The 21,966-nt window shown below is 41.0% G+C and overlaps 1 protein-coding gene and 1 pseudogene across 2 annotated transcripts; one reads left to right on the top strand and one right to left on the bottom strand.

The window, feature by feature from the left end:
* The first annotated feature begins 3,514 nt into the window (after positions 1 to 3,514).
* Positions 3,515 to 18,315, top strand: LOC148879041 (tryptophan synthase alpha chain, chloroplastic-like). 2 transcript variants are annotated; one of them, XM_088960421.1, is made up of 5 exons: positions 3,515 to 3,800; positions 14,859 to 14,936; positions 17,259 to 17,336; positions 17,823 to 17,882; positions 17,978 to 18,315. In XM_088960421.1, the coding sequence occupies exons 1-5, from the start codon at positions 3,792 to 3,794 to the stop codon at positions 18,110 to 18,112; spliced, it is 360 nt and encodes a 119-aa protein (XP_088816547.1). In that variant the 5' UTR covers positions 3,515 to 3,791; the 3' UTR covers positions 18,113 to 18,315. The 2 variants fall into 2 exon arrangements, with proteins under 2 accessions (XP_088816547.1, XP_088816546.1); XM_088960420.1 differs by lacking the exon at positions 17,259 to 17,336.
* A 1,473-nt stretch (positions 18,316 to 19,788) lies between these two features.
* LOC148879040 (pentatricopeptide repeat-containing protein At1g08070, chloroplastic pseudogene) lies at positions 19,789 to 21,630 on the bottom strand (annotated as a pseudogene).
* Between the last annotated feature and the right edge of the window lie 336 nt (positions 21,631 to 21,966).

Genomic DNA, 21,966 nt, shown 5'->3' with positions numbered 1-21,966 from the left:
TTAATAATTATTTAAAATATTAATAAATACAAATTTAACTGTATTAATTCCATAACATAAATTTAACATTAATAATTCCCCATACTTAATACGGCGTCATTCACTAGTAAATAAAGAAAGATAAATTTACTTTTCTAATGTCTAGCCAAGTGGCACCACTATCCCCCACTTTCTTCTAAATTATCTATAACATTTATCAAATTATCTCTAATTTAGTATAGAATTTTTCTCTTAAATTATCTATATTCCTATTTATTCCCTTACGCACTTATTATCTATATCTATAAAAAAAAAGTTACAATTAAACCTCCATTCCTAATTTCCTTTTTTTAACTTTTATTTTTAATTCCACATAATTATCCATTAAAACAATGAGGAAATAACATAAGCATAACTATTTCTAACAAAAGCATAACTATTAAACCAATTATTATTTTTATCTTATCTCGATATAAAGATCAGCCCTCCTAATCTTATTAGGAGTTTCCTAATCCAAATCTTTATTTGGATCTAGATTCTTTAAGTGGATAGGGATAACTCTCTATCCAATCTGTTAATCTGAATCCCAACACCGCCCCTTTTTAATTAATCAAATTAAACCAGTTCAGATTGGACTTTAGTCTCATTAAGTCCATGTGCTCATTTAACCTCCAAACTACTACCCAGTTAGGTATCATTATATGGCGTGGGACCCAAACATTGATCTATACATCAGCCACATGGGTTCAACCCAGCCTCTGTTACAAGGCTTGACCGAATTCACTATAGGAAACAGTGAACCCCTGAGTCCATCACCATGGGCTCTTAATGGGCCCAACATTTACACTAAATGGTCAATGGGTCAAGCCACCTTATAAAAACCCAAAGAATGTGGGCAAATGCAAGATTAGCCCATCATGTATTACCCTCAATGGTCTTACACTTAAACTCTCAGCCCATAATGATCACACACTACTCGACAAGAGAGGACCTCTCCCTCGGCTGCAAGGAACAGTGTTGCACTCTCTACTCACATGGATCTTGGGAATTAAAACTTTTTGCAAACATTTTGAAACCATAATATATATATATATATATATGTGTGTGTGTGTGTGTGTGTGTGTCTATATATAAATATATTTTTCAAAACCAAATTTCAACAGTTGAAATCGACTGCGGGCAGTTTTGGTTTCCATCAAAGAGAGTGTATCCCCGATCATTCACTTTGTTCGACAAAGGGGTTTAGCCTATCACTATGATCACCCACTCAGATGAATTCTCGGACTGTCTCAATATACCCAGGTTTTGACCCCCTCTAAGGATCTCACCGATTGGCATATCAAAGACAACCCAATCCGACACCTAGTGCAGTATCATAATCGAGTATAGGGGTTAGGTGTAACATTCCAGTTTTGCCCATCAATCTCCAAGGTCCAGGGCAATACTGAAATTCTGGTCCGATTCAGGGTTTCAAGAAAACCCACACTGCATGTACCTCAGGTCTCACCTTGGCAACTGAGACAAGCCACCCCAACCAACTTGGCGGCACATCAGTGTCATCCTTGGCAAGATAAATCTCCTGAGATCTATCCAATGGCTGTGAAGATTCTAAACTAACACGAGTCTCATATGTGTCTAGTTTAAGGGTATTACACAAAAACACACCATAATAAAATGAATCAAATATGTACTTTATTCTTTTACGTTAAATGTCATAAAATACATCATTCTGATTGGAGCTAAGGGCATACACTGTCTAACAGAAGGAAGAATAAGATCGCCGACCGCTTCTGCTCAAACATGGCCTTTCAACTGCTTGCCTTGATCGTATCTGTTGAGCACCACCTTGCTCTCGAAAGCTGCCTCTCAATGGCTTATGAGGATGTAATCGAAGCTGCACTGGTTTAGGAAATATGCATTGTAGAGCTTGATTTGGGTAGTTAAGGGAAGTACTTAATGATAGATAGATAGAGATAGAGAGAGAGAGAGAGACCAGATGTGGAAGGGTGCACTGTTACTACAACTTGCAGCTATAGAGGTGATGAAATAGGTGCGAGAGGGAGAGAGAGAGAGAGAGAGAGAGGTCCTGTGTTGGCTTTGAAAGTTGAAACTAGTACAAGGTAGCCCTCTGCTCAGATCTACATTTTATATGTTCAAAGCTCCTCTGTAGTTGTCCACCTCATCTTAGATCAAGGAACCCAGATTTGGACTTGTGTGGCAAAGACAGACCAAGGAAGATGAAGAGGAACCAAATGAATACTTTAAGACACTAACGATAAGGAAGATAAGTCTCGACAATCTGAGAAAGGTGTCAAAAGTTTCATTTTGAAAATTTAAAAAAGAATGTTGGGCAAAATAATATTTTTAATCCTTCCATTAACGGACACTAACAGTAAGGAGTTGCAGGGCCATGAAAAGATAAATAGTTTTATTCAAGGGTTGTAAGATTGAAAGTCATTAAAAAAGGAAAAAAAAATTGTGAAAGAAAAATAAAATGTCTTTTTAAATAAAAGAAAAATAAATAGTTTTCATTAAAATAAAAATTTAAAATTCTTAAAAAATAAAACATATACAACCTCTCTTTGCTAACAACAGACCTTATTGGGTCTCACATAACCCCTCTCTTTGACACAAGGCCCTAAACAACCCTTTCTCTCTCATGACCTCATTGGGCCCCAAACAACCCATCTCTTTCCATTTTGATCCACATGTTATCGAACCAAAACAAAGATAATTTTAGTTGAACACAGTAGCTATTTAGTAGGCTATATAACTAATAATAGTGCTTTACTCTAGTCATAAAATACATGGGACCATAACCTAAAATTAAATAAATAAAGCAATTAATTTTATATGATTGAATCATATTAAATTGATTTAGATAATTGATTTTTTTCAAATAAATTAAATTCATTTAATGTATTTTTTAAAATATTTTGTTAATTAAATTTAGATTTAATAATTATATTTTTTAAAATATTTTTAGATTTAATAATTATATTTTTAAAAATATTTTTAAATCATTAAATAAATAATTTTAGTCTAAGTAATTAAATTAACTATATTAAAAACTTAATTATATCAAGTGGTGATGGGACAGCTGTGTCTTTCAACCATTTGAAATTAAAGCTCATCGATTCAATAACTTCAACAAAAATGGTTCTTGTTAGGCTTGTATTGCCTACTCTATAAAACATAAGTAATAGGAAATTTGACACAATAGAGGTAACCCAGAACACTATCCTTTTAGGTAAGGTAATGATTTAAATAGGACCCATCTCATATGTAATATCCTATGTGAGTTTGTTGAAAAATATTGGGTAGGGTCAGCTGGTCATTGTATCTCGCAAATTTTTATTTATCATTTTTAATCACTCACTCACTCGGTCTCTCTCTCCCCCCGCCCCCCTATGACATTGAGTCCCACGTAATCCCTTTCTTTTTATGATTTTATATGACAGTGGGCCCACTGGGTTCCATACAACGGGTTCGCATCCGCCCCCTACAACCTTGCCCCCCCAAAAACGTCCTACGCACTGTGAATGCTCCCACACGCGAATTAGAGGGACTCGTGCGGAGCTAACCGTGTGTCATCTCGCCAAAAAGGTCATTCTTCTCGTTTCAGAACATTTAAACCCTTTGAGCTCCGCCGGTCGACGCGCTTACTTCAACCTCTCACCTTCTGCTCTCAGAACTGAAATCCGCCGGAGATTTCACCCGTTTGAATTCCGCCGGTCAACGCCGACGACCGTTCCGAAAGCGAAGCATTTTTAACAGCGAGGAACGACGAAGAAGATGTTCACTCAAACGCCATGTTACAGGTCCCTTGTTATATCCATTTTCTCAGTTTTCATGAACCTATTTTGCCGTTTGTTTTTCTTGCTTCAAAACCCACATAATCAATCAAAAACAACAGATTTCTTATTTGAAAAAAAAACAGATTTTTCTTTCGAGTAGGCGAAGATAGTTTAAATTGGTTCAAAGGGCAGTCTTTGATGCCGTTATTCTGTGCAAGCCACGCAACACAACTCTCCCACGTAATTTGGTAGTGAGAAGAAATATTCTCACATCCAAGCATGTAGGCGTTCTGCTATTATCCAGTAGTAAATGCTGCCTAGCCGCCTCTTCCAGCAAGGTGGGTCTCTCAGAAAACGCTGCTTTTCTTTCGGGTTTTCATCGAACTTCTCCATCGATCATGGAGGACAAAAAGTTGGGGATTATATCCTCAGAAACAAAGGAATATTCAACAGAATTGGATGTTGCTGTTAGAATCGTCCAAATTGCTTGCTTTCTCTGTAAGAGGGAGAGCTTGATTTCCAAGGGCAATAATCAGGTTAAATCCAAAGATGATAATTCTCGGGTCACAGTTGCAAGTAACTGAATCGACTATCTACAAAATGGTTTCTTTTTGGTGATTCTGCATGCTTTGTTCATGGAGGATGATTTGATCCGAACCCTTGAGACAATGACACGTGAATCTGACTCAACACGAGCAACAATTCAGCACCACTGCGACTAAGTAACGAGCCTGCAGGACAGCTCGCTACGTCATAGCTCGCTATAGGGGGAGCTCGCTACAACGTGAGCTTGAAATCCCCCAAGCTACTGAAAGGGAATACTCCAAGATTATCCCAGCTTGCGAGCTAGGGTAACCAACTCACTCCAACACTTATGTAGAAAGACTGCCCAAAGACAATCTCGATGAGGGTCGCCTCGAAGTACCCCTGGGAGCTCACTACAAAATAGCTCGCGACAAGATAGCTCGCTGCGCGACAGGGTGGCTCGCGACTAAGCGACGCGATACTCTCAGGAAGCTTCTATCTGACAAGACCGTACCTGTCAGATTGCATCATGTCTCTTGACTGATGGCGCAGTCCCTGCCCATTCGACATACTGTATCCACGTCTCTCGACAGATGGTGACATGCCTGTCCTCCCGGGACGTGTCACCCATTCAATTGGGTAGTACCCTGCAACGATCACTTGCGCATCCCTGGTAGGTAACGACTGCGACAGAAGCCTAGTGGCGGTTATGCCCGATTTGACAAGAATACCCCTATAAAAGCCTCTTAGTCGAAGGGGAGAGGGATCTTTGATCGAATATGATTTTGAGTCATTTTATTTGCTCTCGAACTAATCTTGAGAACTCAGTGATCTAGCGCGACCAACACACTTAGCCTCTTTACATTCTTTACTTTCTCCCCAGCGTTCTAACTTAAGCTACGGAGTATTCCCGCCGGGCAAATCCCCCGGGAATCCTTCACCTTCTTCTTCTCAGGTGTCGTCCGTTGCCAGATAAGAGCCAGTCAGTAGCCAGATAAGAGTGCTCAGATCGTGTTGCATCATTTGGTGTCGTCTATGGGAAACGCTTCAAAAGCCTTCCTCTAAGCTTTCACAGTTTCCTTTTCTGAAAACTTAACATTCATGGCTTCCTCCAGCAACGTCAGACGTGGTGCCAGCCCAAACGCTTATAGGGAGAAGCCCCAACTTTCTATTGTCTGTATTGGGCAGTTCATTGTCCCCCTCTCCGTGGACGGAGTTCCTAGTTTGAACGTGCCTCTTATAGTGGCATCCACGGTCGCTCCACTCCCTTCTACAGTTGGAGCAACCTTTGTTGAACCCTCGGTTGTGCCCCCAGCGGCCAACCCGAACTAGTTGGAGGACTTAATGTAGTGCGTGCGAGCCATGCAAGATCAAATGCAACGATTTCAACAATTCCAACTCTATCAGCAGCAAGTGTTGCACTAGGTTTCCCACTACCAGTATAAACAGTAGTTTCCCTCTTTGCCTTAGGCCCAGCCACCGCTTCCCCCTCGGCACTCGGCCACGAAGCAGACCAAGCCCTCTCGTTGGAGTGAGCGACCTTGTTGGGGAGAGGCCTCTCAGGCCTAGTATCCCGCCAAGAGCCAAGCCTCTTCCCATAGCTAGAAGGAGAGGTCGGCCACCCCCGCCTCACAACTTGTGGGCAGGTCGGGGGCCTCCCAACCAACCAAGCCCGTATCGCCAAGGCCTTCGCAGTTCGAGCTCCCACTCGCAGAGAATCCGCTCGAAGTCCTGGCCGAAGACTATAGGCATGGCCCTTCGGTTCAGAGCCACCACTAGTAATCTGAGCCCGTCGAGCTCGGCAACACTAAAGCATCAAGCACCAACGTCGAGCCAGCAAAGCAGCAACAAAGACGCCGGTGAGTTCGCCAAACTGCCACTCGAGTCTCTCCCAAGCTCAAAGGAAAAGAGGAGGTATGCTCAGGTGAAGTGACTTCAAGTCCAAGTGATCATGTGGACTTCAAGCTCGCCGAAGCTGTCCCCATGCCAAGGGACTTCAAGTTCCCTCCACTGGACAAGTATAACGGATCCTTCGATCCAAATGATCATGTGAATGCCTTCTAGTCCCAGATGCACCTAGCAAAAGCTAGTGAATCCTGCATGTGCGTGGCCTTTTCCGCCACCTTCAAAGGGGTAGCCCGCACATGGTAATGTAACCTCACGCCTAGTTCGATAAGAAGCTGGGCGCAGTTCGCGCATGTTTTCACCTTCCACTTCGTCACCAGCAAAAAGTGCTCGAGAACTTAGGAAAACCTCCTTGGCATAGTTCAAAAGGAAGGGGAGTCCATTCGGAAATACATCAAGCGGTTCAACGATGCTTTTTTACAGATACCCAACCTGGATCCCGCAGTTCGCCTCACCGCAGCCAAACGAGGTATCACCCACAAAGAGTTCAAGTGGCACGTAGTTATCAATTAACACAAGACCGTGACCGAGTTCCTCAAGCTCGCGGATCGGTTCATAGGGACGGAGGAGGAAATCAACCAGAAGGGCGAGCATACCCTTGAGAAAAGGAAAAGGGAACCGGAGACCCAAGCTCAGAGTGATAGCAGGAAGAAGAAGGACCAAGCTCGGAGGGCAAAGCCAAATCAGCCTTTCCGAGCTCCAGCAGAAGAGAGGGACTATACACCCCTCAACGCGAAGCGGGCTGAGATCTATTAGACAGTCTTGTATGCCCTTAGCTTCAATCGGATTTGATGTACTTTTGTTATTTAGTGGAAAATAAATTAAAGTGCATGTTTGATTCATGTTGTTTGGTATAATTCTGTGTAAGACTCTAAAACTGGACACTTATAGAAACTTGTGTTAGTTTTAAATGTTCACAGCCATTGGATAAGTCTGGGGAGATTTATCCTGCCAAGGCTGATACTGGTGTGCCACCAAGTGTTGGGATGGCTTGTTTCGGCCATCAGGGTAAGACCCAAGGCACATGCAGTATGGGATTGCTTGAACCCTTGAACCAGACCAGATTTTCAGTATTGCCCTAGACCTTGGAGACAGATGGGCAAAACTGGAAAGTTACACCTGACCTCTAGACTCGATTATGACACATCACTAGGTGTCGAATTAGACTATCTTTGATATGTCAATCAGTGAGATCCTTAGTGGGGGTCAAAACCTAGACATGTTGGGGTAGTCTGAGAATTCATCTGAGTGAGTGGTCATAGTGACAGGATCAGCCCCTTTGTCGGACAATGGTAATGATCGGTAATGCACTCTCTCTGATGGAAACCAAACTGCCGACAGTTGATTTCAATCGTTGGAATTTTGTTTTGCAAAATAATATATATGTACGGTTTCAAAAGATTTGCAAAATGTTTTAATTCCCGGGATCCATGTGAGTAGAGAGTGCGGCACTGTTCCTTGCAGCCGAGAGAGATGTCTTCTCTTGTCGGGCAGTGCTTGATCATTAAGGGCTGAGAGGTTAAGTGTAAGACCATTTAGGATAATACCTGATGGGCTAATCTTGCACCTGCCCACAGTCCCTGGGTTTTTATAAGATGGCTTGGCCCAGGGACCACTTAATGTAAGTGTTGGGCCCATAGGGTCCATGTGATGGGGTCAAGGGGGTCACTGAGTCTTTCAGTGAATTCGGCTGGGCCTTGTAATAAAGGCTGGGCCGAACCCATGTGGTTGGTGTGTAGATCAATGTTTGGGTCCCACGCCATACAAAGAAGCCCAACTGGGCAGCAGGTTGGAAACTAGTTAAACACTGAACACTTAATGGGCCAAAAGCCCATTTCGAACTGGGCTAATATGATCACCAGTTCATAGGGCGAATCTGAGATTAGTGTTAGTAAAAGGATTGGGTCTTTGACCTTATCCACTCTAAGAGACCAAATTCAAATTAGATTTGAATCTGGTAACCTTCTGATAAGATCAGGAGTTAACTAACTTAATCTGCAGATAGGATTAAGATTAACCTCTATCCAAATACTGATTTGGATTGGGATAACTCCCAAATTATTGGGACGTTTCTCAATCAAGAAGAAAGAGGAGAAAACCCTAGCAGAAATATCAGATTTCGAACTAGGGGGTTTTGAGTAAGCAAGAAACACATCCTGCAATCTGAGATTTGATCTCTCATAGACTCCAGAGAGAAGAGACAATTCTGCCCTCTTCGTCCCTGGACTTCTCCTCTTTCAGTCACCGCCACTACCTGTTGGAAGATTGGATCTTTGCAGCAACAGGAAGTCAAGAAAGCAGTTCTTGACAATAGTCTTGCAAGAAAGACACTAGGATTCGGTGTTCAAGGTTTCCAGATGGTTCTTGTGAAGAAACCAGTGTGTAGGACGCACCCTGCTGGTTCCGTTCCATCCACAGCTGTGTCATCTTCAGCAGGAGCGGATCTTGGTCACTTCTTTGGGCGTGAACACCAACTTTGGGAGATATTATTTTTCCGGATCAGGTATAATCCTTCCTGTTTCCTTTTGTTCAGATCTGGTTTGTTTATGGTTCAAGTAGGATCATTGAATAATGTATTCTAAATTTAGGGAATATGATTCCCAGTTGGAAGAAGGTAGGAATTTTTTTTTGAAATTCGCCCCCCCATTCCGCACCTTTCTTGGCGTCCATTAGATAGATCCTACCATTCTTTCAGATCATTGGGAAGATTAAGACTCATTTTTTTAGTTTTCTATTCTGGTTTGTATTGAAGCCTTATCCCGTTTTTGTAATGACTGGAATAGCATTATCTTCTTATCTATAGATGCTGTATGGGCTATAAATTTTGTTCATGAGTGATTTGTTTCTTACAATGCTAACACAAAAATAGTATGTTGAGGAGATGATAATTGGGAAGATCAAGACTCATTTTTGTAGTTTTCTATTCTGGTTGGTATTGAAGCCTTATCCCGTTTCTGTAATGACTGGAATAGCATTATCTTCTTATCTATAGATGCTGTATGGGCTATAAATTTTGCACATGAATGCTATAATGCAGATGGTTTTATCAAAAAAAAAATAGATAATATTACAGATTGTGTAAGTTGTGTACATTATCTTCTTATCCCGTTTTCTCTGTCTCTCTCTCTCTAGAAGAGAGAAGAAACCTTTAAGAACTAAAGAAGCTAATTAAGGCAGTACTTAATCACTGGAAATCCAACACTGCCACTGCCACATTGCGAATGCAAAGAAAAGCCAGTATTCTGGCTGCAATAGTTAGAAATGGAGGGAGACTCCAAACTGGTAATAGGCTGGCTGCAATGTAGAAGCTTGGGCACATGGCTTTTTCAGACATAAGCTAAGGGAAATCTCAAGCTTAGCAAGGGAGATTGGGGTGAGGTTTAATCGGGCAAGAAGATCAGCAAATGGTATGGCTGATGCTTTAGCACAGCAAGGAGTCTATAGGCAAGAGTTGGTTTTGGGCCTTTTTATGAGACATCTTGTATCAAAGGGTTCTCCATCCGGCCCTTGGATGGTGGTAGTTGTAATTTTTATCCATTATTATTAATGAAAGTTACCGTTTCCCATAAAAAAAGAAAAGCCAGTATGCTGTACTGATAAACAAAAACACGCAACTAATAACACTACAGAGCGTATAAACAAATGTTTAAGGTAGAATAATGTATGAAATGCTGCCTGCAGTTTTTTCTTTTCACATCTTCTGTGAATTTGTGGCAGTTACCAAAAAGATCCAAGTTACTTTTCAAAATTTCAATGGCTGTTGGAGCTTGTGCTCCATTTGATAACTTTCCACCTGAAATGCAACAAAGACATTGTATCCCAATCAAGTAGATTTGATTTAACTGCCTTTTTCCCTAAGCAGAAAAGGTACATTTCACATGATTCTATAAATGTAACCTTTTAGGTTTCGAACAAGAATAGATCTTTAATCAGCCAAGGAATCTTGATAACGAACTACAATCAGCAATGCTGCTGACTCCACAGGTGGGGTTTTTATCCCTTGGGCTAATGCCTCTCTTTTCGGTTTGGGGTATATGTTGTCCTTTTGGGGGAGAGTAGCAGTTGGTCTACCTCTGAGATTTGCTTTTTCCTCTCTTATAACTTTCTTTTTCTTTTTCTTTTTCCTTGGGGGGGGGGGACTCATGCTTGCAATTTTTCCCTAATCTGTTCTTATTTCATCTCAATACTCTTGAAAGTTCCCAATCAGAAAAAAAAAAGAAAATGAATATCTTTTAACTACTATTTACATGCTTTGCAAAAAACAATGGGTTCCTTGTCCTCCTGTTTATATGACCCCCTTCCCTTAAGCATATGGATGTACACACACAAAACTGGCCTCACCACTATTTCCCTCCTATGTGGCACCTAAAGCCATACCCTTTTACGTCTTTCAGTCTCTATTTTCATCTCTATTCCCAGTTGCTCCAACCTACAAGTTATGGTGATCACCCCTCACTTTTTTCCCATCTCTTATTGATGGCTAGTGATTTTGACACATGGCACATCCCATTTTTAACAAAGGGGGATTCCTCTGATAATTACTCAAAGAATACATCCATTAAAAGATAAAAACACCCCCATGTTTTGATTTCTATGGTTAGCCAATGTTTTGATTCATCACCAGGGATGTGCCCATGTCCTTCACCACCCCCCAAATCCACAGATCTGTTGAGGAAGGGAAGATAACTCTGTACTTTGATGGAAACACCATTGGAAACCCAGGTACAGCAGGAATTGGTGGAGTTTTTAGAAGAAGAGATGGTACTATTATCTGGGCTTACAGTGGACCAATTGGGATAGCCTCTTCAACTAAGGCTGAAATCCTGGCAGCCTTAACTGGAATCAGGATTGCAAGAAATCTGGCATACCTGAATATTCTCATGAAGGGTGATTCTGCAAATACAATCAGATGGTTAGCAGATCCTGGCAGTGGTCCCTGGGATTTAACTTATTTCTTGGCTGAAGCTAGAGACATCCACTCTAACTTGAATGCTCAGTTGGGTTGGGTCCCTAGGGAGCTAAATTCTGCTGCTGATGGTCTTGCAAAGGCTGGCGCTGACAGAGATTGCTTGTTTAGTGATAGCTTCCTTCCTGTTTAACTTTTGAGTTATATTTCCTGTGAACATCTTCTCATATACCTCTTGTTTTATGAATAAGTTACCATCTTTTTCAAAAAAGTTTTCAAAAATGGGATGTGCTAAACTGCTAATTAGTTGCCTTGTTGACAAGCTTGCCCATTTGTTTAAGACTCGAACACATTCAATGGTTGTCAGTTATAGAGCAAAAGTTTGATTGCAATGGGATATGAAACTGGCATGGGCAAAGACACTGTAAGCATGGACAATTTAGAAGGTCACTTAATCAAAGGGGTGCTCTAAGCATCAATTAGTGCAGATATAAAGAAGGATAGTTCTACGAAGAAAAACATCTCTTATAGAACATTTTTTTTGATGAATTGTAAATTTTATTAGTTCAAAAGTTGATTTAGAGTTGTGAATTCATATAACATCCCAGGGAGAGGTGCGAGCTGCAGCCCCTCCTTGAATCTTACAAGTTAGCTTGGAAAGAAATACAAGAATCACAGCTGAACCCAAAACAATTCTTCCCTATTTACCCCTTGCTCGGCTAACACATCGGACAAAGTATTTGCTGATCTCCCCACCCACTGTAAAGAGACCAACATATTCCTTGTCAACCAACTGAATTTCTTCATTTCATTCTTGTAGCACCATATAGCATCTTCAGGATTTTTCAACCAGCCCACCACCACTTTGGAATCCCCTTCAATTACTAGATGCTGTACCCCCAGATGGTTTGCAAATTGCACCCATTGTACAGCAGCTAATAGCTCTGCCTTGATAGAGTCCCCAACTCCTAAAGGACCCGAGTAGAGCAACAGAATCTCTCCCTTCTCATTTCTCAAGACACCCCCATTCTGGATAATCCTGGCCCATGCTACTTCCATCAAAGTTCAGCTTCAGTGAGCCTTCAGATGGAGGAGACCAGCTTGTAATTGACTTGTCTTTTTTATGGGTGAACACCTTGCTACTGCTGACCAGTTTCTCCAAAGGTCATTAAAAGAGAAATGATGAAAGATTTGCAAAGTCTTCAGCCAAAGTATTGCCCTATGCAATACATAGTCTTTCAATTCTTGACTGCTCCTTTCCTTTTCTTGAAAGATTCTAGCATTCCTTTCTTCCCAAAGAGTTCAAATCAGGGCAGCGCGAGCACATCTCCACATAATTCTCCCTCTTTTTGTAGGCCAAGAGAAAGTAGAATGGTTAAAGATCATGCGAACTTCTGTTGGTATACTCCAACTACTCCCAAACAACATAAGTAGCCAAGCCCAAAGGTGTGCAGAAAAAAGGAAAAGATATTAGTAGATGGTAACAATCCTCCCCGTGAGCTTTATAGAGGATACACCAATTGGGAGAAATGCAGAGGAAAGGTCTTCTCTGTTGTAGGTTATCTAGATTGTTTACTTTCCCATAGAATACTTCCCAACAAAACGCCATAATCTTTGGAGGAACTGGCCTACATCAAATTTCCTTTGACGAAAAAGGTTGTTGAGCAAAATGCTGAGAGATGGACTTGAAGTAAGAAGCACAAGTAAAGGTTCCTTTAGGTTCTTTTGGGTCTAGGAGTCCACACCCTTTTATCTGGCTTGGAGGGATCCAAGCAAACCTGATTAAGGCAACATAGCAAGTCAAAGAGAGATTCAATTTCATCATCCCTTAGTCCCCTATGAAACCCAAAATCCCAATTAGGAGCCAAGGGTGTTACCACCTCTTTTTTGTACAAAGAAACAAAAAATAGTAAAGGGAAAAGGTCCTTTAGGGGGGGGGGTGTCTCCTACCTAGATATCCTCCCAAAAGCGAACAATGTTGCCAAAACAAACTTCATACTTGATAAAATTGAGAAATTGAGGAAGGGTGTTGTGAATGGCCTTCCAAGGTGCTGCCAAATTAGCTTGCCTTGATACACCAATATCCCATCCATTCTCTGATCTCCCATGAATGCTTCCCACCACCTCATGCCACATCATCTCACTTTCCAATGGCCATTGCCACAACCATTTCCCTAACAGAGCTTGATTTTTTTCAATCACCCTCCCAAGTCCCAAACTTCCATCTTCTTTACTTCTGCAAACAATTTCCCAACTAACCAAATGATCCTTTTTTTCTTGTCTTGGCTCCCACAAGAAGTCTCTCATCAACTTCTCCAGCTTCCTAGCTTCCCTAGCTGGTATTCTAAAGACAGACAAAAAGTTAGTAGGTAAGTTAGACAAAGTAGCTCTTATTAAGGTAATTCTCCCTCCTAAGGAGATATAATTCTTCTTCCACAAGGCTAATCTCTTCTCAAACTTTTCTAGCACTAGGGTCCAAAATTTGCTCTCCCTAGTGTTTGCCCCTAATGGAAGCCCTAAGTATGACATAGGCCAAGCAGAGATGGAACATTCAAGACACTCTGCAGTAACCTCGATCTCCCCATTCTCCAAGTTTATACCCGCTATGCAACTCTTTTCCAGATTTATTTTCAGATTAGAAATCTTTTCAAATCCTTTGATTAGCTCCTTTAGGTTTGTTACCTTCTTGCTAAAGCCTCATTCACAAAAGATCATTAGGTCATCTGCAAACTGAAGGTGGGTGATTGGGATTTGGTGTCTCCCTATTCTCCAACCCCTAATGGCATCTTCACTATCAGCCTTAGTAATGATCCTACTAATCACATCGGCTACTAATGTAAAAAGGAAGGGTGAGAGTGGATCCCCTTGCCTGACACCCTTGCAAGCTGGAAAAAAGTCCCTTACCGCACCATTTACCAGAATGAAGTAGTGACAGGTACTGATACACCCAGATATCCAACTACACCACTTGTCCCCAAATCCACAGTTTCTCATCACCTCTAATAAAAACTCCCAGTCCACCAAGTCATAGGCCTTATGCTATTGAATCGAGGCACCGAAGTTAAATTATTCGAAAATTCTTGATGGTGGAATCTAACCATAAAAGGCCTAATTAAATAATCAATAAATTAATCAGAAAAATTAATTATGGACTTCTAGTTACTTTGGAATATAGCATCGATCAATCTAGCCTATGACTCTATTGATGTACTATACCTCCACCACAAGTTCGTTTGTTTCTTGACAGCTTGTATCCTACTTCAAGAATAAATGAAAGTAGAGTTGAGTGAGAAACAAAATCTGCACAATATTTCATAATACACACCAAAAAGTTGAAAAAAATCATCTGCATGGTATTTTATATTATTTTTAGATTAAGCCATTGGAAAATGTCTTTCTTTTACTATGAGTTTTACTTAAATAATATTCAACTCAGAAATATATGGATACTTGATATTGGAATTTGGTGTATCATTGTAAGGATACTATATGATAGTATTTTGATATCTATGTTTGATAATAGAAATTATGAACTATTTGGTGTTGCTATACTATAACTTCTTTTAGTCAAATTAACTGAACAGAATGGAATGCAGAAACATGATTTATCTAGCCGACCCTATATAGATGGGACAAGGCTTAGATGATGTTGATGTTGATGATGTCAGTATTTGTTGTCTTTTTGCTTTTCTCTGATTAATATTTATGCAATTATTTTACTTGTATCACTTTGTTCTGTGCTTGAGGTACTTCTTACAACACCCACTACTCCAACAGATCGGATGAAAGCTATCGTTGAAGCTTCAGAAGGATTTGTGTACCTTGTAAGATCCTTTGTGCAGTAAATAAGCTTTTCATATCTCTTTTATTTAGCTGGAACGAATAGTTCTTAGGTATATTTCAGCATTCATTTACTAATACTTGTTTTTTATTGTTTCCTTCTCAAATGTTTTCATATGAAGTACATAAGTACATTAACTCAGATAGCTAAGCCTTATCCCAACTATATGGGGTGGGCTACATGAATCTTGTCCATCATTCCACTCTGTTTAGTGCCATGTCCACTGTTAGCCCTCAAATCATTTCGTGCTACTTAATCCATGTCCTTTTTGATTTGCCCTTATCTCTTCTATCAAATTACTAGTTGGTGGTGCCGTGGATGGTCTTCTTTGGACGTGACCAAACCATCTTAATCTACTTTCCCTCTTTTTATCACTTTTTTGGGTTACTCCCAAGTTCCTATGAATAATCCATAACCCTATCCTTTCTAGTTTTGCTATTTATCCATCTCAACATCTGCATTTCTGCTATATTCATTTTCATGGATATGCTGTTTCTTGATTGCTCAACAGTGCTCCATGTCACATTGCTGGCCTCATAACTGTTTTATAAGTTTTTTACTTTTAGTTTAAGTGGTTTTTTCTTATCATGACATCCTCCTCAATCTCTCCCTTTCTATGGATTAGCGGATTGGGGTGAAAGAAGTCGCATTGAGATATTTCTTGGTTTTCAATCTTAATTATACCCTGATTATCACTCCTATTATTAAATTTACATTGCATATATTCCATTTTAGTCTTATTTATTTTAAAGCCTTTTTTTTTTCTGAGACATCTTTCCATAAATATAATTTTGCATTTAATCCCTCTTTGGTTTTATCAATTAATACTGCCATAAACGAACAAAATACATCATGGGACCTCCTGAATATGCTTTTTCAATTCATCTATGACTATTGCAAATAAATAAGGGCCAAGTGCTGAGCCTTGGGGAAAGTTGTTATGGTCCCGCGCGTAGGATCCCATCATGGGTCAGTCCACGGTGCAAAAGCCCTGCTTCCCCTTGCGCCTTCCCTTGCGTGCAGACCCTATTGCAGAAACTGAATGGGTGATTTGTCCAAGAGATCACCCGAACTCTCCCTTGGGGTGATTTGTCCAAGAGACCACCCGAACTCTCCTCACTCTTTTCTTGGCTGGAAAACTGAATGTTTTATTTCAATTCGTAGCTCCTTAAATAGGAGATTACAGAAGGAAATTCCTAATTAAACTCAAACTCCAACTTGAACTCAAACTCCTAATTACCTACTCTTAATGGTAACTCACTCTTACTTAAGATAAGATAAAGATAAGATTAGATAAAGATAAGGGATAAGGGATAAGATAAGGATAAGGTAAGCTGGCGACGAGTTGGCTTGATGTGTCCAGATAAGGGTGGGCCCACCCCTATGAGCTATTGCGTGGGCCCCGCTCTGCTGCTGCTGCCGGGTGCGTGCGCGCGGCTCATGGTGCCGCTGCCGCGCGGTGCGTGCGCGCAGTGCTGCTGCCGTGTAGTGCTTGCGCGCGCCTCATGGTGCCGCTGCCGTGCGGTGCGAGGCGTGTGTGCGGTGCGTGCTGCCGTGCAGTGCGTGCGGTGCACGCTGCTGCCTGGCGGTGCATGCTGCGTGCCATGGTGCCGCTGCCGTGCGGTGCCGGCCGGTGCCTGCTGCTGTGCGGCCTGCTGTGCGTGCTGCTGCCTATGACTGCGCCGCAGTGCGCTGCCGGATGGTGTGACCATAACAGCTGCCGGATGGTGTGACCATAACAAAAGTCCAATTGTGACAGGAAACTCTGACATCTCTTCTTTTGGTATTTCGACATTGGTTGTTTCACCTTCATACATGCCCTTTAATTAGATCTATATACCCATTTGGTACTCCTTTCTGTTCTAAAATCCATCATGTTATCTTTCTAGGGATGAAATAGATTAACAAACTTTTCGTAACATATATGATATCTGGAAATCTAAGATGTAACATATTTAAATGTTTTAGTTCACTAAATCATTTAATTGTCTTATTGTTTGTGCTGTAATTGGTTTTGCTTTTAGTTTTTTCATTGGCCTTTGTAATTAGGCCTTTAAATGAACAGCTCTTCGATTATCAACAGATTTCTGTCTCTAAGATAGTAGAGAAGAATCATAGTTGAACAAAGCCCCAAAGTTACATACTAATTTTTTTTTAAACTATTTGTTAGGCATGTGACTCATATTTTATTTTGAAAATTTGGATTTTTTTTCCTTGTCTTTGAATAAAATGATTGGTGTTTGCTTTTGTGGACCAGCTTATCTACCTTCATTAAAACCCTAACAATGTATGATATATTGAATAGGTAGGTTCGGTTGGAGTTACTGGAGCTCGTTCATCTATAAGTTCACGGGTTCAATCTCTTCTACAGGAGATTAAGAATGTTTGAGATGCGTTTCACATCAAATATAGTAAAATCGTTTTTTTATATTATAGGAGTTATAGGATACAATATTCAATTATTTGTTTGGCACAAGGCCATAAATTTAGGAGGCTGCATACCATCATGAGAACTATAGATAATATTTGGAAATAGCTTAGGTATAAGATTCAGGAGAATCTGAAACTTATATAATCTATGAGGGATAATAGTCAGCAGCTATAAACTCTTTGGGTACTACATGTACAGTGGATCCAAAGTGTGGAATTGATAGCTAAAATCACCAAGGTAAACATGCATAAATAAGATGGTACTGCATCTTATTTTTTTCTTAGTTTTTGAAATTATGGACTATTATGTGTGCTTTTGGGCTATAGCCACTCCAGAGAGGCAGCACATCAACTTGGAGGTGGTTTGCAGTTGTTTCATGGAGTACGTGAGACATCCAGTTCTTTGTCAATTGCTGATACTCTTCCTACTCCCATACAGGCAACAGATAAACCAGTCGCAGTTGGCTTTGGCATATCAAAACCAGAACATGTGAAACAGGTAACTCCTATACATCAAAATGACCTGGAAGTTTGTGCTTGCAATCTTCAAACCCCAGACACTTGACATACCATTTCAAACCTTGTTGGTTACAGATAGCAGGATGGGGAGCTGGCGGTGTCATAGTTGGTAGTGCCATGGTGAAAATTCTTGGTGAAGCAAAATCTCCCGAGGAAGGATTGAAGGACCTAGAAAACTTTACGAAGTCCCTAACAGCTGCAATCCCTTAAAAATTTTGTAGGACCTTAGTAACACCTCTAACTTTTATTTTATATTCATGACAAGCAAATCGGTATGGAATTATAGAATTTAATCTCATCTAAGTTCAACCTCACCTTCATTTTGTATAGCACTAAATGAATCTCAGTTTTCTGGGAATGTAAACCGTCTCCAATAAGAAATTCATAATTACAGTGTTCACCTCAACAAAACCGCACCGAGGCCCTTTCCTCAGTCTCCCTCTTTTCATTTCTTCCCTTATTTTCATGATCCCATCTCATCTATAAGCTCTTAGATAGCATTAATTGGATCCATGGATCAGACTTATCCAGCTCAGCATTTGGGGATGAACTTCTCCATGTGGCTTCATTGGGATTCCTATTATTGGATTTATTGTAAGCCTCTTAGACATCGTATTTGGCCAAGAAAATCGATCTGACTAGTGATAACCATATATAGGCTCCCACCTTTGGTTTCAACTTGTGAACTTATTGAACAGAGTTAATCCCCGCCTTGATCTAAAAGGAGCCTGCATGAGTGCAAGCACTAAGGTTGCCTTTGCCTACCGAGCTGGCATTGTCTGGTCGCATGTCCCCAGCTTCAGGCCTTCAGCTTCTGAGATAACTGATGTATGGCCTGTTTCGCATGTCCATGCATTTCTAGACCGCATATGATGCATGTTCATGAGAAGACATCGCTCTGGGCTTTCTGTTCTGGCAATCTTTTCATAAACTTGTAGTGCCTATATGTTCCTCAACTTGGAGTTTACGTGAAAAACAGCATTTGGGGACCTGTGTGATTTCAATTCTGTTCTGTGTAGCATGCATGCGGCATTCAGGTACGACTTATTTTTGGACTTGAATACACCTAACTGAAGACAAGCTTTATCTTTTCACCTTGTGTATTATGAAATGCAATCTTGCTATATAGTAGAGCTTAAAGTAAAGGGAGAGAGAGGTGTCAGACGTACAGGGCTTATCGAAATCAATCTTCTCTGGAGACAGACGAGTCCAATTGATTCCATGATCGTCACTGGAGGAGATGGAATTTCTGTTTTCTGCTGCTGTCTCTCTTTACGCTTTAATGGGTTCTAATAAACCTTTTGATTTCTGCCCACTTATGTCTTTCTTCTTCCTAGGCTCTAGTAAAACAGAAGCTTGGCACTGGTTTGGAACCCACTGATAAGTCGATAATCCATGGTCTCACTCAAAAACGCTGAACGGTGATGGTGTATGAGTCGTGAATCCATTACCAACATCATTTGGAAATTGGAATTTTAATCCCCATTTGATATATGAGTTTACATGGGATTCTTTTATTCGTCCATTTTAAAAGGAGCGAAAGCAAAGCTAATGACATCGACTCACCTGCCGGATCTCCCTAGAAGCCTTCAATGCTTCTCGATTTTGTGCAAATGCATGTTTGCATCACCATAGCTCACAAGAATCACTGTTGAGACGCTTCATTAAACAATCAAGGCCGTCTATTCACATACTCATAATCAAAATAATATCCCCCCAAAAATACAGAAATGTAAAAAATAAAAAACAAAGAAGAGTTGGTAATAGATATAGATGCTGTAGCTGATGATGATCCTTGAAGACTTGATGCCACCTTTAAATTATTGTTAGTTACAGTTTCAGGAGGTAAGTAATGCTGATGACTACTGTGTATTGTCCTTCAGTAATCATTCATCATGATCTATAGCAGGAAAGTAGCCTTGAGCCTTCAATTCACTGGCCAAAACTTGCATCATCATTTCCAATTGATGATATCGTACATCACTAATCAAGAATTTGTGGGTCTTTCCATCAATCTCAATCCAACTGCAACCGGGTGGTTTTTTCATCCCACGGTTTCTCATGAGAGCCCTCACCTTTGCAACTCTATCCCATCTTTGTGCTTTAGCATATATGTTAGAAAGCAACACATAGTTTCCTGAATTCTCAGGTTCCATCTCTAGCAAATTCTTAGCTGCTAGTTCACCCACTTCAATGTTGTTGTATATTCTACATGCATTCAGAAGAGCACCCCATACTCCGGCATGAGGCTTAACAGGAGGCATAGCTTCGGTGATAATTCTGTGTGCATCCGATACGCGGCCAGATCGGCCTAGCAAGTCAACCATGCACATGTAGTGATCAGCAGTTGGGGCAATGGAGTAATCACTCTGCATGGAATTGAAGTACTGGAAGCCTTCATCCACTAGACCTCCATGGCTACAAGCAGATAGGACCACAATGAAGCAAATACTATCAGGCTTCAGCCCATCTTCCTGAAGATGAGAGAAGATCTTCAGAGCATCTCTGCCACGCCCATGCATACCAAATCCTGACATCATAGTACTATAACAAATCAAGTCCTTGTCATTCCAGCTCTTGAACAACTCATATGCTCTATCTGGATTCCCACACTTGGCATGCATGTCAATGAGGGCTGTTACTGTGTGGTTATTCATTAGTCTGTTCCCATGACTTTTGATGTAATCTACAATCCATTCCGCCAATTGGACTGATCCCAATTGAGCACAAGCAGCAACCACACAAGTAATTGTGGTCTGGTTTGGTTTCACATCTCCTATCCTTAACATGTGATGGAAGAGATCCAGGGCCTCGTTGAAGAAACCCGCCTGAGAATAGGTCGAGATCATTGCATTCCATGAGGCCACATCCCTTTCAGCCATCATGTCGAAGATTAGTCGTGCATTTGTAATGTCGTTGCACTTCGCATAGCCCGTGATCATTGCTGTGCAAATGATAGCATTGCTGTTGAGCCCAGATTGACCTGAAACCAACTGATCAAAAAGTTCTTTTGCATAATCCATTCGACCCAAGTTTGCATATCCAGTGATCATCACCTCCCAAGTGAAGAGGTTCCTCACTGGCATCTCCTGAAACAAAGAGCGGGCGGCATTCATATTTCCATATTTCGCATGTCCTGCAATCATGGTATTCCACGCTTGAACATCCCTCTCAGACATTTTACCAAAGAGCTTCTGTGCCTCTTCCATGAACTCACATTTAGTATAGAAATCTATCAATGCCGTCTGGCTGCGAATTTCTGTATGATATCCATATTTCACAACATGGGCATGGATCTGAATACCTTGTCTCAGTGCTGAGAACCCCGAACACGCCTTTAGGACTGATGATAAGGCGAAAGCAAGTGCCTGGTCCGCAGCCATCGTCCTGCTCTCTTGGCGGTGCATACGGGCGTATGTTGCTATTGCCTCTCTATAGCAAGGCTGTGAATCAGACTGCTGTGAGTAGCCCCTAATCATGGCTGTCCACAAATAGACGTTAGGATTATCAACGGCATCAACAACAGCCCGAGCATGTTTTAAGTCACCAAAAGTTGTGAATTCACGAACAAGTTTTGTGATGAGGAAGTTGTTTTGCGATTGCTCAGTCACGACTAGGTAAGCTTGAACTTGTTTTAATTGTCTTGCATCCTTGCAATGATTTATTAATCGAATGAGCTGGTCCTCCTCGACCCTGCTCCAGGTCCGACGACTCAATCTAGTAGGCATCGATAGCACTTTAAGTTTAGCAAGTCATGACGCCAGTCAAATGCCGATATAGCAATGCCTTTCTTTCTCCGTCGAAGCAACCAGCACAAATTTGAAATTTCTATGCGAGAAGCGAGGACTTTGGCTAAGAGAGGCGGGTGTTTGATAAGATGTCTCTGAGAAGCAGTTCCTCTTGGAATGCCTTGCCAACATGATATCCGCTGATAAAGAGCAAAAACAAACCAAGATGTTGCTGGACAGTTTTACTGTAAAACCGACAGACAATACCAAGGTTGACGTGCTTTCTGCATGTTCTCATTTGGGTGTTATAGAGTTTTGCGTCCACGGGTACATACA

This window comes from Nelumbo lutea, chromosome 1 (assembly GCF_056320005.1).
Source record: "Nelumbo lutea isolate HS-2025 chromosome 1, American lotus-T2T, whole genome shotgun sequence".
Classification (NCBI taxonomy): domain Eukaryota; kingdom Viridiplantae; phylum Streptophyta; class Magnoliopsida; order Proteales; family Nelumbonaceae; genus Nelumbo; species Nelumbo lutea.
This window is presented reverse-complemented; position numbering and strand designations above follow the sequence as displayed.

What these genes read in the sequence shown, in the direction of transcription:
- LOC148879041 (XM_088960421.1), top strand. An exon ending in TTCTACAGGAGATTAAGAAT is followed by an intron (nt 17,337 to 17,822) that starts GTTTGAGATGCG and finishes ACTCCCATACAG; the next exon opens with GCAACAGATAAACCAGTCGC. An exon ending in AACCAGAACATGTGAAACAG is followed by an intron (nt 17,883 to 17,977) that starts GTAACTCCTATA and finishes TGTTGGTTACAG; the next exon opens with ATAGCAGGATGGGGAGCTGG.